The 16,824-nt window shown below is 39.4% G+C and overlaps 1 protein-coding gene across 1 annotated transcript in view; it reads left to right on the forward strand.

Annotated features, from left to right (window-relative positions):
- RUNX1T1 (RUNX1 partner transcriptional co-repressor 1) overlaps window positions 1–16,824 on the forward strand; it is a gene marked incomplete at both ends in the record, with an annotated part of 135,951 nt that overhangs the window by 93,387 nt on the left and 25,740 nt on the right. Inside the window, 2 exon segments of the mRNA XM_080938535.1 lie at window positions 1,048–1,229; window positions 14,004–14,254. Coding sequence (XP_080794661.1) covers window positions 1,048–1,229; window positions 14,004–14,254 — 433 coding nt within the window.

Consider the following 16,824-nt stretch of genomic DNA (forward strand, 5'->3'; position numbering starts at 1 on the left):
GCTGCGGTGTGTTGGATGGAAGAGTCCTCTCTGTCAGACCATGAGTATAGAAGTAGGCTGTAGTATTTTAATAAGCTAGTTCCTTGATCAATGTTCTCAGAAGATAGATTATTTGAGGTGCAGGCAGACAGCTCCAGTTCCTGCAGTGACACTCTAGGGTGTTGTTCCAAAGGCTCTTGGGCTCAAAGATGGAGGCAGCCAGAATGTCCTATATTCAGAAATGCTTTTCTACCTGATGAACTAATCAATGGGCATGGCCGAGCTCTACAAATCAAATCCTGAGTCACAATGAGATGTATATTATTGATTTCTTTTTAGTGTGAAGTATTATTAGGGGAACAAGCAAGTGCAGTTCATTGTCTACTGCTGTCCCCTCCCCCCAGTTCATACAAATCAAAGAATAGAAGAGAAATAAAACAGCAACAGCCTGAATTTATAATGTCAAAGCAGCTCATAGTAAATAGAATGCTATCTTTGGTTTTGCTTTAATATCTCACCATGTGTAAAATTGCCTCCTATTTGATTACATTGGAGAGTGTCAGAATTATGTTAGTCTGTTGGTATGCCTGTCATTAGAAGCTGACAGAAGTCTGAGGTTGTACTAGCAAGCACCTGCATACAACCAAGGGTGCTGGGTAGCCTCTTCTGGGTGTCATTGTACTGTGAATACTTTATATTTCCTTTCTTTCTTGGGGGCAAACCAACATTTGTTCACAGATGTTTCTCGAATCTTACCTCTTGCAGAACTTGTATAGTTTTGGGACCCTTATATATCACAAGGCACTGGAAGAAAGTGTTATCATTAAGAAAACGAGGAGGGAGAGAGATTTGCAGGATGAAATACCCCATACATCGCCATGGTGCCAGTTGGACACCTCTTAGCAGTCTTTAGTTGTGCCTCAAGCTGAACCCGAGGCAAGCATGGGCTGACAGCAATGTAGACGTGTTGCTGGTACGGCTGCAGTGTTTAAGTGACAGACCTACTGGGTAGGCAGATCAGAAAGTAGACTTTGACTATCCCATCTTATGCCTGGTATGTTCTTGCAGGCCAACCTGCCCCTGCTACAGCGTGAACTCCTCCACTGCGCCAGGCTAGCCAAACAGAACCCTGCCCAGTACCTTGCTCAGCACGAACAGCTGCTTCTGGATGCCAGCACCACCTCCCCTGTTGACTCCTCAGAGCTACTTCTCGACGTGAACGAAAACGGGAAGAGGCGAACTCCAGACAGGTGAGAGGGAGGAGGGCCCTGAACTGACTGTGGCCTTTCTTCCTGTCTCAAGTATGAAGACCTGTTTGGTCACTGTGAAATTGCTAGCCTCCATCTCTTGTGGGAGCAGTCTGGCCATCTCATGGTGGCCTGAGTTTTACAGAGAAGTGAGTCTCTGGCCTGTGTCTGGGCAGCTTTTGTGCAGATTGACCTACAGGTTTTATTATTAACGCCAAAATTTAAAGATGAGGTATTGGCAAAAAGACCAAGTGTCACTAAGGGTTCATAGACACACTTCAGCATTGAAGTTCTCACTTACATAGCTTTACTGAACTATAGATTTTACACTCGTGTGTTTGTGAAAGTTGCTGTCTTATTTCCTTAAATCATGATGCATTTAAAAGCTGGCCTATGTGTGTTAGTCCATGAACAGAGAACAGTAGCTATTTGATCTAAGAAATGCTGTATGAACTGTGAGAAAACTTATAAGAAGCCAGTTGAGCTAAGTCAAAATAACAGCTATGTGATAGAGCTAACAGATAACACTTTTAATAAAATTATAAGAAAATAAATGATAATTAATAATTAATAATAATTATTATTTAACAACCAATACTTATTTCATCAGATGCTCTATTCTCAAGCCTGTGAGTTCTAAAAAAGAGAAAAGGGCCCTCTCTCCATTAAACCCACAGGTTAATTATTGAATATGTCATACACATGAAACTTCCACATGCCTTTTAAAACTATTTTCATAAATTCTTCAGCCACAGGTATTCATAGCATAGATATGAGGTCCTACAAGCATTTTGCACAATGTGTTGAACTATGAAGATGCTTAAAAGGAAACTGTGTTCTAGACCTTACGTCTTATGTACTTCCTAATCTCCCCCCATTTATCTCTTTCTATCTCTATCTCTTTATATCTCTATCTCTTACTATTTCTATCTCTATCTCTTTTAAACAGCTTTGAGGGGTCAACCTCTGGTACAATTGTCTTCTGTGTTCCAGGAACTTAGGAGCTTTGGAATCACCAGAGGCTTCCATCTCAGGCCAAGAGTTTCCTTTGCATACATTATTGGCTTTGCAAATCAGTGCATTAGTACAAGTAAGCCAGGCTGCCTGCAATTAAGCAGGTTTTATGCTGCAATCCATTCCCTGGCAATAAGGTTTCTTGCTCCTTCCCTCCATCTTTTCTTTCCTCTTCTTTCTCTTCCTTTTCTTCTTCTTGAGGAAGGGTCTCATTTTGTAATCCAGGCTAGCCTTAAATTTATAACACCCTTCTCCCAATTCTCAGATTATTAGCATAAGCTACCAAGCTTGGCTTAGTATAGAACTTAAAATGTTATATCTTTTTTCACAATTTCATTGTTCTCTCTGTCACCATCCCATACTCTCACATATGTGTGTATGTGTGTTTTGTATGCTTAAAATGCATGTGCCTTATATGCCTTTCCTCATATTTCCACCAACAATTATCTTCTGACTCCTGTTAAACCACTTCTGAATAAGTCCTTTTTAAACGTTGAGAAGTATTTTTTTCTTCTTTTTATGGCCCAGTGAATATAATTACATAATTGTTGCAGGAGGGTGAGTAGGACTATTTATTTGAAGAGGTCAACTCACCAGTGACTGTATTACTAAGGAATATAGCTACTCTTCCAGCAACCATTAAATGCCTATAGCTTCTTAAGGAATAGTTGGACCTTACACGTCCCTTTCTCATCTATAATGCAATGATGGTGGGCCTAGTGTTAGGTTGGAAGCCACTGTGACTGTGAACTCACAGATGTCACAGCCATGTCATATCCAGAAGACACATTTCACAGCACTTTCAACATTTTCCTGCCTTTACGTTCTTTCTTTGTTCTTTCTTCCTCTTCTGCCAGGGTCCTCTCTGAGCCTTTGAAAAAATAGCACTTAGGGCTGAGTAACCGTTAGGGTTTAAATGGATCTTTATAATCTAAGGATGAGGGTGTAGGAACCGTGATGTCACTCAGGGGTAGATGGTTTGCATGTGTATGACTTGCCAATCCAAACACATGAAAGTTCCAGGAAATGAGTTCCACGTGCAGGTATTGAGACATCCCACGTTTCTAGGCAGACAAGTTCTAAACTGTGAGGAAGGAAATTTATTTTGAGGAGGATATAACAGGGGAAGGTTTTGATCTCTAAGATAAATATAAAGAGGGCATTCTTTTTCCAATGGTTCCTCATGTACACGTTGTATGCATTTAGCCACATAGACTACAGTTAAAGGAGTCTCCTGTCTTATCCTGTCTTAATTTTGTTAGGATATTAGCTGCAGTTCTATTTCCTGTGATGGTTCTTTGGCTGGAACATTCTTTCACAAGCTGATGTGTCTTTTATAATGGAGAGATGGCAAATAGATTTCCTTACTGTTAGGGGGAAGGGTAATGAGACTATGTTGTGTAAATACATTTGTATCTTGTGGGAATTTTATCAGAGCCAAGAAAATATGGGTCTCTACAGTATAGTTTTGCATATGTTTCTCAACTCTTGTTTGCATACGCAGTTTCTTCTCCTCGGGTTATTTATTTGTATCTCCTGCTCGACTATATGAAATTTTATAGAGTATATAGCTGTCTGACAGCAGAGTTTTTTTTGTTGTTCCAGTGAATGTTTTGTTGGTGCATATGGTCTGACATGGATGAGCAGCCACGGTGAGATTTTGGAGTCTATTAAAGTGGCTCATTAAAAAGATCAATCTGTTTCTGTAATAACACTGGGAGCCATCAGTCACCGGAAGAGGGGAAAAACTGACACCTGAGGAGAAAACACACTTTTGTAATTTGTTCATGACATATCGTGGACAAAAGAGCACTCTGTACTTTGTTCACAATTTGGGGGTTTACATTCTGCGATTATTGCCAAGCTAATGTGTTTCAGGGATGGTCTCTAGCAAGCTCAACTTTATTCTTATCCTTAAATTTATTTTCAGTGGCTGATTTTTTTTTGGTGTTGCTGTTGTTTATTTTAAACTGTTACTGTTATTGTGTGTCACTTGAGACAGTGTCATATAACGTAGGCAAGTCTCGAACTCTCCAGGTCGCCAAGGAGGACTTGAACTCCTCATTTGTCTGCCTCTACCTCACCAGTGCTAGGATTATAGACAGACACCACTGAGCAGGGCTATGTGACAGTCATTAACAGGGAAATGCATTCTCTCTATAAATTCATGAAGCCAGTCCTTGCTTTTTGTCTATACAGAAGAGTGAAATGCTATAGTTTCTTATAGAATTAATCTAGGGGAGACTCCCTGAGCAATGGTACTGAATGTGTAGCTCTATAGAACATTTATAGAGGCAAAACCAAAACAAGAAAGAAAAAGAAAAAGAAAACCAAATAATTTTTATTTCAAATTCATGCTTTTTCTCATAATATCAGGGAAAGAGAATCTGATTGGTAGATGTTTATTCTTGCTTATTCTTTTTTCTCTTTGAACCAGTTAGATGAAATGAACAAATAGTTTGTCCCCTGGAAGCCAGTTCTGATGGCTCATCAGGCCTCAGTGCCCGTGTAGCCCGTGAGGAGGGGGAAGAGCAGGGGTGCTCCATTTCATGGACACTGCAAAGCTCCTGTGCTTTTGCGTGGGCTCCATGGCTTGCTTGCTTTCTCTTCACTCACTCAAACAATTGCTTCTGGGTACCAATTCTCTTCCTCTTGTCCCTCATTTGAAGGGCATCATTGCTCAGCTTAACACTTCCAGAGGTTTATTTGTGAAGATGTAGATCTGCATTATTCTGCATTCCGCCCCATCAATAACTAAACATTGTCAAAACGCAATTTGTGTAAGTATTAGACCTATGCAGTGTGTCACCTAAGAGGGAATCTTATGAATGGACCTTGTTAATTGCTTCTCTTCATACTTGAAGAAATCCAGGCTTAAAGAATTTGCCCCTTCCCCTCCCCCAAAAAAAAACAAAGGCCAAATAATGAAAACCTCAGTCTTTTTTAGGAAAAAAAAAGTGTATAGCACCCTCTCAGAGTGTGGTACACCTAGACCTTAAATCATTAATAATTCAAGAGCTAAGAATATAGCCTTGTGGCAATTTTTGGTATTCAAAAATCAGTATGTTTAATCTATACACACCTAGAAAACTCTGACTGTTTCCATGTTACATGCTGTTCTACATGTACTTTATGCTTATGGTAACTAGTAAGATTCCAATGCATACTATCAAACCTCTAAAAGAATCAAGTACTAACAAAAATATATTCATATAGTTTTATGCCAAAATGCTTTTAAAAATCTGTCCATGTATCTCTCTTTTTTAAATAAAGTTGTAAGAAACAAAACAAAAAAAAAAAGAAAGAAAGAAAAAAGAAAAAGAAAGAAAAGAATTTGCCCAAAGTCGCAAAGCTTCCTAAAGGAGAACTAGGTGTATATTTGTGTTGAAATCTTGTGGTTGTACAAAAATATGTTTGAAGGTACAGACTTTAAATAGGGAAAGCTCAATTAAGAACTGTTTTTTTCTTATTCTCTAATTAATTTTTTTTTGTAATTACAGAAGTAAATGCCATAGTATATAGTGCTCTAAGCGTTTATAAGTCTTTTTTAATGGTAGAAAATCCATAATGAGTCAGGTTTCCTGGCTTAATGGGTAAGTTAGTAAATACTGAAGGTTAGAGATCAAAAGGCTGTCATTGTCAAACTGCGTTGGGTGAATATGTAAGGTTTGGCACCAGCTCACACCCCAACTAAGCTGGGTATGCCCATTTCTTCTTCATAACATGAATGAGAGTTCAATCTTTTTGATTTTTCTAAAAAGGAAAATGTACATACACTCTAGAGAAAATCTGCATGATTGATTATTCAACTCTATAAATAAGAACTAACTCTGTTGGATCAATTACATTTAACATCCCATGATGGAACTCGAAATTTCTTTTGTACAACATAGTCATATTTTGCAAGTGTCTTTTATGCACTCCTCTGTTTCAGGAAGTATACAGGAATCTCTGTGGTAATCATTTTCTTATTCACATCAGGCATGAGACTTTCTGGTGAAATAGCAATGGCTGCTCCACCATCATAACTAGCAGCTTCAACTTAAGTACTCTTCCTTCTTGTCACTCCTAATACTCCCCCTGCTTACTGTTACATTGCCACTTATGGTCTGTCCTCATTCCCACATCATATGTGTCATGACTCTTCTTGGGCTTCCCTGCCTGACTCAGTATCAGTGCATGAAGTTGTTCCCAGCTACAATTTTGTAATAGTGTCCACTTTTTATTGAGATCTTAACATGTGCTAAATAATTCAACCATTAACCTACCGGGTTATGCATGGATTTAAGAAGGTTAGATACTATGGCTGACATCACAGGACTTACAAGAGGGGGATCTTAAAACTAGGTTCTTTAACTTCAACACCTATGTTCTTAAGGCTGGGATTTTCCAATACTGGCCCCTCGTCCCACCACTGGAGAACTAATGAACTTATTGGATGTCAGATGTTTTCTTCATTCTGTCTTCTAGTTCTCTCAGGAAGGCCAATAGAATCAGTCTTTGTTTTGCGAATGGAGACACTTTCTTAAAAGGCTCCTGTGTTCATATGGCCCGAGATGGAAGAGCTAAATGCTGGACCCAACTCTGTGATCCCAGAGCCCCTGTTCTTTTGAGTGTACATTCTGGAGAAACACTGTCTCTCTTTGACATCTCTTAATAATTATCCTACTTCTCTGGACCTTTGGTACACAGATCCTGTGTGAGAGTGTAGAGTCTCAGAGTTCCAGTTATATATTTTTTCTATTTAGTAAGGAATTCTTAACAAAGAATTTACTCCTAGCATAGGAATAGTGGTTCAGGACTACAGTTTCAGCACTCAGCTAAGATTAGAGGATCTCAAGTTCCAGGTCTGCCTGAACTTCACAGTAACACTCCAGTTCACATTAAGCTAGGTATATAGTTTACTGGTAGACAACAGAGTACTTTGCCAGTGTGAACAATTCCCTAGTTCAGTCTCCACCAAACACAGACAGGTGGACGCATGAATACATTAATGCATTCACACGTACACAGTGTTTAATTTTAGTGGCAAGTCATAATCTCATGGAGTAACATGTTAAAATAAAGTAGGTGGGAGCAAGCATAGAAAACCACAGGCAGAAAATACACAGAGAGTAAGAGACCATGGACCACTCAGTCCTAAATGGATGTCTCCATCAGATCCCCCGTACCCTCCCCCATACCCCATCTCAAAGCTCAGAGAGCCCATGGAAGAGCATGTAGAATGACTGAAAGAGCCAGAGAAGATGGGGGAAACCGGGAGAACAAGGTGCTCTGAATCAGCTGAGCCAAGCTCATGAACTCACAGAGGTGGAATGGGTTTCAGCAAGAGCCTTCACCAGACCCTTTGCATATACGTTAACAGTTTTCAGTTTAGTATTTTTACAGGTTCTCTTAGTGCGTGAGTGAGTGGGTCTCTGATTCTTGTGCCTCCTTTGGGCTTCTTTCCTTCTGTTGGTTTGCCTTGTCCAACTTTGATGTGCTTGCTTCCTTTTGTTTTGTTTTTTAATATATTTTGTTAGGCTTTGTTGTTATCCCTTAGCCTGTTATTTTCTTCTTCTTCTTTTGTTTTAATTTATTTTTTACTTATTTACATTACATCCCACTCCTCACTGCTCCCCTCCTGGTTACCCCCTCCCCTTATCATTCCCCACCTCTCTCTTCTGAGTGGGCCCCCTCTGCTATTCCCGCACTCTGGCAATACAAGTCTCTGGATCTTTGGGACTCTTATGGAGGAATAGGAGGAAGGAGTGCAGCCCTGAAGGGGATAGGAACTCTACAGGAATACCAACAGAGTCAACTAACCCTTGTGGCTCTCAAAATTTTAACCACCAGTTAAAGAATATGCACAGGCTGGACCTAGACCTCCCCAACATAGCAGATGTACAGCTTGGTCTTCATGTAGGTCCCAAACAACTGTTGCCTGTATGTGGTTTATTCTTCTAGCTGCCCTACCTTGTCTGGCTTCAGTGGGATAGGAAGCTCATAGCCTTGCAGAGACTTAAAGAACTTGTTCTTTTCTAATGAGAGACAGAAGGGGAGGGAGAGAACGGGAGGTGGACCTGGAAGGATTAGAGGGAGAGGACACTGTCATCGGGATATTATAATGTGGAGATCAGCTGGAGCACCAGGAGAAACTGGAGGGCTCTGACTAGAATATACAGATGACAAGTTGGAGAATGAAGACAGCAAGAGAAAACATGGACTGTTTCTGTGGTGGCAGATATGAGAGGATGCACAGGGGACAGCCAGTGACACTCTGTTGAACAGATGGTCAGTGTTACAAGGCATATGAGGAAAGAATTCCTTCCTCCCACTTGGGGAAAGGATGCTGAGGTGGCTCTCTGAACCTGTATGTTGTACTCTTTGAAGGTCCAGGCATCTTTTGTGTGTCTGGAGTAGCAGACAACCACCTGCCTCTCAGATCTTTCTGAAGACAGTTGTGCGTGTTGCCAGAACTTGTCTCTTTTGGGTAGTTCTAGCAATAGAGAGATTAAAGTTGCTTTACTCCATCTGGTCCAGTTGTGACAGTTCTGTGGCATTCCAATTTCCTGTTTCTCTGTCTCTTGCCTTCTAAATATTCCTTTTACTGAAGACTGGTAGGAAAATACAGAAGTCACCATGAACATTTGTGGAGAATTAGCTTTTTCTTTTTAAGTAGACAGCAAGATTTATAATATTTTTTGTTTCATATACACATGAAGAAAAATTTATAATGTAAAACTCTTATTTAAAGTCATCCAATTCTGAACAATTTATGAAGGGAATTCTTGTACAATTATGCTCTGAGAATGATTTCCCCCCCCTTTGAATCAAAGTCCAGTCATGCTATGAGAACTTAGCAAACAGCACATTTCAGAAGAGGGAACACATATGTGGTGTTGTATTTTAATGCTCTTAGTCTTTTCCTTAGGTGAACCCTTTTCTCCTAAAGTTGAGATGTACATATATGAAGCTTAAGAAAAAAACTAATGTAAGTTGTTGTGCTCAGAAAAGATTTCAGACCAGTGTCTCCTTCCTGCCCATCTACTTCTCAGAGCCACAGTCCAGCCTTGACTATAGCTGTGGAGACAAAAAGTAAGGAAGCTGGGAGAATAACCCTGGCTGTACTCAGATGCTTGCTCAGTGAGACAGTGGAAAGACAGGATGAGTCAAAGTGCTCAGAGTAAGAGAGTTGTATTAGAGACCACCAACAGCGTTTGGTTCTGCAGAAGAAGACATTTTGGAGACAGTGTAGGAGGTGGTAAAGGAAACAAGCATGGAAGAGAGGTCAGATTGAGTCCACTCTATTTAAAATGCCTGTTGGGCTCAAGTGAATGAGTATTTAATGTATTTTTTGAAGTTATGAATCTATTTGTAACGGGACCAAGTTTAGAATTTTAGCTGTTGAGGCTTTCTGTTTGTTTGTTTGATTAGTTGGTTTATATTTTCTTAGAGACAGGGTCATACTCTGTAGTCTAGACTGGCTCTGAACCAGCAGTCTTTCTGGGTGAGATCCCTGGGATTATAGGCATACACCACCACAGCCGAGCAAGTCTTTCCCATTCTAAGGTTGTTTAGACAATGAAGCATTGCCTATCCCCAGAAACATGTTATAGGGCAGTTTCTTCATGTAAAAGATACATCTAGAGAACAGGAAGAGCTCAGATCCGCTTGCATCATCTAAGAGATTTGGTCTTGGCTCTCTTTCTCACATTCTTCTCATGATGGCTTATTTGTTTTCCATCTCCTTGAATGATGTGGTCTGTTATATGCTGTGGAACAATTACCAGTTCACACTATCAAGGGCTGATACAAATTTCTCATAGACTTTTATAAAAGATTTATCATCATCATCATCATCATCAATTATTATTTTAGTTATGTGTATGGGTCTGTCATATGTCATGTGCCAGAGACATCAGATCTGGAGCTATGCATAGTTGTAAGCTGCTTGATATAGGTGCCCATTATCAAAACTTGCATCTCCTGCAAGAACACTCTATGCATTGAATCACTGAGCCATCTCTCCAGGATCATGGATAGGCTTTATTTTTTCCTGTGTTGATTGATAATTTCTGTGACTAAACAAAATGGACTTAGTGTGGTAAAGAGTATATTTAGCTTTTTTAGTTGTTTCTCTGATATTTTCATATGGTTTTCACACTTTACTGAGCAGGTATCTGAGGCTAGAGAGGGAGGTAAGGAATCTAAGCCCATGTTGTCTCTTGGCTGGACTTAGATCAGCTAAGTGTTTTGGACTAAGTGTTAAGTGATGAGCGTCCATTCAGATGATACCTTCTGGTTGGGGAACATAGCATCCCACGGTAAACTTTAAAAATTAAACACTGTCTTCTACGTAACCCTGAGACATGCTGTAGTGACTTCTTTGTAGATTTGACTTATTTCAAGGGGAAGACTGGTTTGGTACAATGAAAGGATATTTAATTTTGCCTAATACACTTTGTAAAGGGCAACAAATAAAAATGCAAATATGGAATTTACCTAAGCAAATGAGGTATGGATGGTTATAGGCATTTCTAAGACACAGAGACAAATGGCAATTAAGTTGTTTTAGTTACGATTCTGGACACCCGTCCTATAGGTTGGGACTTATAACTAGACAGCTCAACTCCTTAGCTTCTTAGGTCTGTCAGTGCTCTGCTATCAACCATCCTCCTATGAAGTGGTGGTTTTTAACATCACCAGATCTCAGAGTGGGAGGACTCAGTTTAGATTCCAGGGACCTTTAAGAGAGGACATACTCAAGACCTAGCTGTGGCCTTATTTCAGGAGTTTGGAATAACTTATTTCATGTGATTGGGTCACTGAAATACAAGCTCATGTAAGAATGGAGATAGAAGTAAATCTTTCCATCTGAGAGCTTGTTGGATTCTTTCACTGCTACATGTTGCTGTTCATGTTGCAATAAAGTGAAAGGAACCAAAAGCCATAAACTATCCTAGTGTGACACAAATATGTCAAAGGTGTGTTGATATATCGAAATGCTGGTGTTACTTAAACATATTTAAGGTATATTTTTATTTCTACACACACACACACACACACACACACACACACACACACAGAATGAGAGAGAGAGAGAGAGAGAGAGAGAGAGAGAGAGAGAGAGAGAGAGAGAGAGAGAGAGACCCCATAAATAATTCATTCTGTAAAACAAAGAGTAGAAAATTGACAACTTGATACAAGATACTGAGTTTTACACTTAAGAAAACCATCATCCCTAGATGCTTTAGTCTTCCTATCCTATTATTACAAAACAATATTAGACCATTACCAATAGTAATAATAATATTAGACTTTCATAATAGAGGCATTGGCTTGTTGGGTTTTCAAACCAGAAGAGACCTCAGCTGTCACCTAGTCCAGTGGTTTTCAAACTTGATATTTAGCAGCAGACTATTTTTTTTTCTTTAAAAAAAATGAAATCTTAGGTAGAAGCTCATTTTTTATAAAACAGGTAAGAATAATCAGTGGGTTTCACTGGCCCTTTAAATCCTGATTTGGCAGGGCAAACAGTTCTTCTTTGCCTACAGAATCCCGGATGCACGTCGGGTGTCAAAGTTTGAAAACCACTGATCTAGTCCAACCCTTTCATTTTACAGATGAGCAAACTGAGGTCCAAAGAGGTTAAGTGACTTGCCCAAGGTCACACAGCTAGTCGTGGAAGAGCCAGGACTAGCTCTCAGGTCTCTTGACTTCCAGTCCCGTGCTCTTTCCACTACACCACACTGCCAGTAAGGTAGGTGCTGGGTTAGCATTATGTTCATAGCTCGCCATAGTCTTCACTGCTTTCCAACTGATGTATGCTGGTAATATGTACTGTCAAATTGTGTTATTCAAAAATGATTAGGTTATGAAAGTACACATTAGAATCATGCAGACAGTCTTACAATAAATCAATACTTAAAATGTTTCTTTCCACTTTTAATAATTATTTAGGTAATCTCTGAGCTATACTAGTATTTCAGTACAGTTCCGGTGATCAGTATGTGTGGAGTCAGTGTGTTAGGTGTAGACACATGCTTGACAGGAGCAGCATTGAGATTTCTGCCCACCATTCCCATAGTGACCATATGCTGATGTCATTTCCAATGTTCAAGTCTCCCACCTCCTCCATTAACTTGTAATGGGCATCTACTCATTTCACACTGAACTCTGCAGACTTTCGTCCTGTTCCTTGGATGCTCACATTCTCTGTCTCCAACCCCTTTATCTTTCCCTGGCTGGTGTGTGTAAATTGTCACAGGAACACATGGGAGGGTCCTTGTGGAACCCCATTGCCAATTATCTACACCTTTGATTGAGGTTTCTGTTCCTCCATTGATTCCTTTGCTATAATCAAATAAGGTTTGTCACTAGTGCCAGGAAAGAAGGAAAGGTGTCTGATAGGTTCTGTAGCGATTTTTCCAGTTCAAGATTGAAAAGGCTCATGGAACTCCACAGCCTGTGTGAATTGTAAGAGTCTTATGAGATGACTTTCCTGGGAAAATAGATGCTACCAGTGTTTCATTTGCTTGATGAGGGCCAGATGCTAAGCCATTAGTGTGTAAGCTCTGCTTCCAAACAAAGTGAGATGCAACTTGCTGCTTTCTAGCAGAGTTTATTGGATTACTAAGTAGAGATGTATTCAGCAAGAACCTGTTTCTTTAGCCCTACTGGTGTCTTCCAATCTAGGAGCAGTGATCATGTATCTGGTTTCATTTATGAAATATATTTCTCATGAATGTCAAGTTCACAATGCCCTACAGTACATGATAAAGTTCATTCATGGTGCTCCTGTCCTGTTGTAAGAACCAGCAGCCTCAGGCAGGATGTGTAAACTCTCCAATGATAAATTTACTCAGTTTTAAAAATGAAATAGGTGTAAGAGCTGAGAGCTTAACTCAGTGATAGGGAATTTCCACATTATTCCTTGGGTTTAGCCCCCAACACAACTCTCATCTCTAACATAAAAAGAATAAAGTGGCCTAGACTTTCCTTCTACTCTCAGCTATCTATACATGACTGTGGACTGATTTCTCATTTAGTGACTGAAGATAGTGTTGAATATCTAGACCTACTGTATGAGTTCAATTGGATCATTGCACATCAATAGAGCATGGAACCATTTTGTATCTTTGAGATCAAGTTCTGAAACCTTTAGTCACTGGTGACCTGAAGTGTGGCTGCTGGATTATTGAGTTTTGAACTTTATTTAATTTAAATTAGCTTACATTTTAAACTGCCATTTCCAACTGAAGGCCCTCGGGTGACATTGGGGACAAAACTCAGATGCCAGATGGAATTGATTGGTGTATATTAGTCACCTAGATAGGGATTATGATTTCCTCTGATAAAACAACATGGAATAATAGATTAGGTCTTTTCTCTGAATTTTTTTTGAAATAAGGATTTAATTATGTAGACCAGGCTGGTATTTTAGGTGTGAACCAGATTTGCAGCATGTACGAGGGTACCTTTTTAATAATTAAGTATATTTATAAATGAATGTGTCACCTGTGTGAGACTGGGTTTCCTCTTATTTGTGACTCAACCACAGAGGCTATAGCTCCAAATGTCTTTGCCAGTTTCATGACAAGTGTGGCAATTTCTACCTTCAGCCTGGTGGTCCTTTCAAGCTGAGCATGTATTTTAGTGAATTTGTAGAGTTTCATTACTGACCAGTGAAGACATATTCTTTTGACTATTGCAAGCTCAAGTTGGAGTATCTGGAACATGTTGAATACTTTATGAAACAAAATTCTTTTCTTCCCTCCTCAGAACCAAAGAAAATGGCTTTGACAGAGAGCCTTTGCACTCAGAACATCCAAGCAAGCGACCATGCACTATTAGCCCAGGCCAGCGGTACAGTCCAAACAATGGCTTATCCTACCAGCCAAATGGCCTGCCTCACCCTACCCCACCTCCACCTCAGCATTACCGTTTGGATGATATGGCCATTGCCCACCACTACAGGGACTCCTATCGACACCCCAGCCACAGGGACCTCAGGGACAGAAATAGACCTATGGGTAAGACTGAAGGATCCGTTTTCTTCTTTGGGGATTGGATATTTGAAGATTTGTGCTATAACTCCTTAACTGAATTTGAACATGTAATCTGATAGAAGTAAACATCTGTCTTATGTTGTTTTCTTCATGACGAACGTCTATTAATATGCTGTGTCTCTTCTTTAATCACTTGGATTTTAATTAATTAACTAATTAATTAAAACTTTGAGACAGTGTCTTGTTATATAAACTAATCTGCCCTCAAACTTACAATCTCTCTGCCTCCTGAGTATTGGGATTCTAGGCATGGCCCAATATACAGGAGCATCACATATATGTTTTAAGATAATAGATTAACTTTTTGTTATTAGAGGAGGGCATGAAATATAATAGAAATCACCCAATTCCAGTTTTAGAAGCAAGATGTATTTTCCTTGAATTCTGTTTTTAGTATAAAAGATTTCATATCCAATCCTGCCATAGATGCTTTTTTAAAATTTATTATTTTTCCCTGAAATTTGGTGTCAAAGTTGGTTTTGACATTTCCTATTGTCCATATCATTTTACATTTCCAGAGTATTATATGGCATGTTGTCTGTGGCCTAACTTCACAGGTATGCCTTGAGGAATACTTTGGCACTTTAGTACACAGATGCTAGGGATAAGAGTTAGTGTCAAGTTTGCATCAAATGTCAGAATATAGAAGGAGTGTCTTTGGGCAAATTTACATTCTATTTGCCTGTATCTATGTCTTTATTTCACAAGTGACAGGAAGTGAAGTTTTTAGGAGACATTCTCTTATGAAGGACATGTGTCAAGCATGAGAACACCAGAGGCAGAATTAGTGAAACAGGTTGTGACAGGTGACTACATTCAAGGTCATGACAGCACACGCTTAGCAAGTGTGCTGTTCTTGGGAACACCTTTAGTTCCTAATTTTTGCTGAATCTAGCTTGCAGCAGTAATCTACTGCTCTACTTTTTGGATCCTGCACATTAAGAGCTGTTCCTTTACCACAAAACTAGTTGTTGGCAAACTTGACAAACATGGAGAATTTGAAATTTGATGGGTAACACACAAGGGATAAATTCTAGGTGGGAAAAAAGAACTGAGCCAACGGTACAGAGCTGCTCTGGAAAATTCCTGGCTGGTACTGGAATACTAGTGACAGTTGCTTTTGTTCACTTCACAGGCTGATGCCTGCTATGTAGCATTTGATACCATGTTTGTAACTGGATCACTAGGAAGCAGGAGTTATCATCCTAAGGCTTGGTGCCTCTGTGTACAGCCTTCTACATGTTTATGGAGTAAGCAGGGGGAGGTAGAATTGGAAAAAAAATGGCGGAGACTTTGGAGGATTTGGTTGTGAAATGGTTAATTAGTACTTCTCATTCGAAAAACAGTGATTTCTACATTGCTGTAGCATGTCAGACAAGTGAGGAAGCATATGATTTATGCTTTCTTAGTAGCCAGTCTGTCTAATATTCATGCAGGTAATATTTCTAAAAAAAATTTCAGAAGTTGCCATATTATCAGTCTGGACGGATACTTTAACCTACACATCAGATATGATAACTTTCCTATTGATTTATGACTTAATTTTAATTTTATTTTGAGACGGAGTCTGTCCATATAACACTGGTTAGTCTGGAACTAAGTATGTAGACTAGACTGGCCTCGAAGTTACAGATTCATCTGCTGCTGTCCCTCCCAAATTTTAAGATTACAGGGGTGCATTACCGTAACCAGGTATAACACCTCATTTTTACATTATTTCCAGTTGTGACCATAGAAGTGGTAGTTCAGTTAGCAAGTAGCATTTTCCAGGTCTTCCTTCCCTTCCTATCTTGGCCTCCCTGGATGGTGCACTGAATGTATCCTGTAAGCTGAAATAAAGTCATGCCTCTTCCCCTCCCACTGCACGCCCCCCCTCCAAAAAAAGAAGTGGTCTTTTTCTTAGGCAACAAGTAGCATTTGGTGAAGTATTAATTACTGTGTGCCATAGGGTAATCAACACGGAAATAATTATGCTCATGCATGGTGATTATGTTTCCATGTAGTAATGTGAAATGTCCCCTTATGAATTACATCTGCAACCACTGGTTTTATGTAATTTTCTCCAGACCATGTGTCTCACCTTTTAATTATACTAGCTTATAAAACTAATAGGTCTAATCTCTAGAAATATGTGCAACTACTTAACCCTTCCTCCAATCTGGCAGAGTTTTGTCTGTGTTGATGTAAAATAAAATCTTGGTGTATAAGAAACAAATTTTAGCTCTACGTCAAGCTGTCATTCTGAGGGTGTAAAAATCATCATAAAGGTATGCTATAGAAATGCCTTCTACATGGAGGGATACTCTTGAGAATTCTCAAATAAACTAACTTTTTAAGCAGCGTTAGTTTATCAGTAAGCTTAAAACATGGTCCCGTTTATATAGAATCTTCTGAAACTAAGAACAACTTAAGTCTCAGCATTAGTGCCAAGCATGTCAGGAGTGAGAAGTGTTTGTTTTACTAAGTGTTGTTTATTCATGCCTGTGTCCCCTTTACAGCCTTTGTGTTATCAGTATAATCAAAATGATGTGGGG

The sequence above is a fragment of the Micromys minutus genome, assembly GCF_963924665.1.
Source record: "Micromys minutus genome assembly, chromosome: 26".
Lineage (NCBI taxonomy): Eukaryota > Metazoa > Chordata > Mammalia > Rodentia > Muridae > Micromys > Micromys minutus.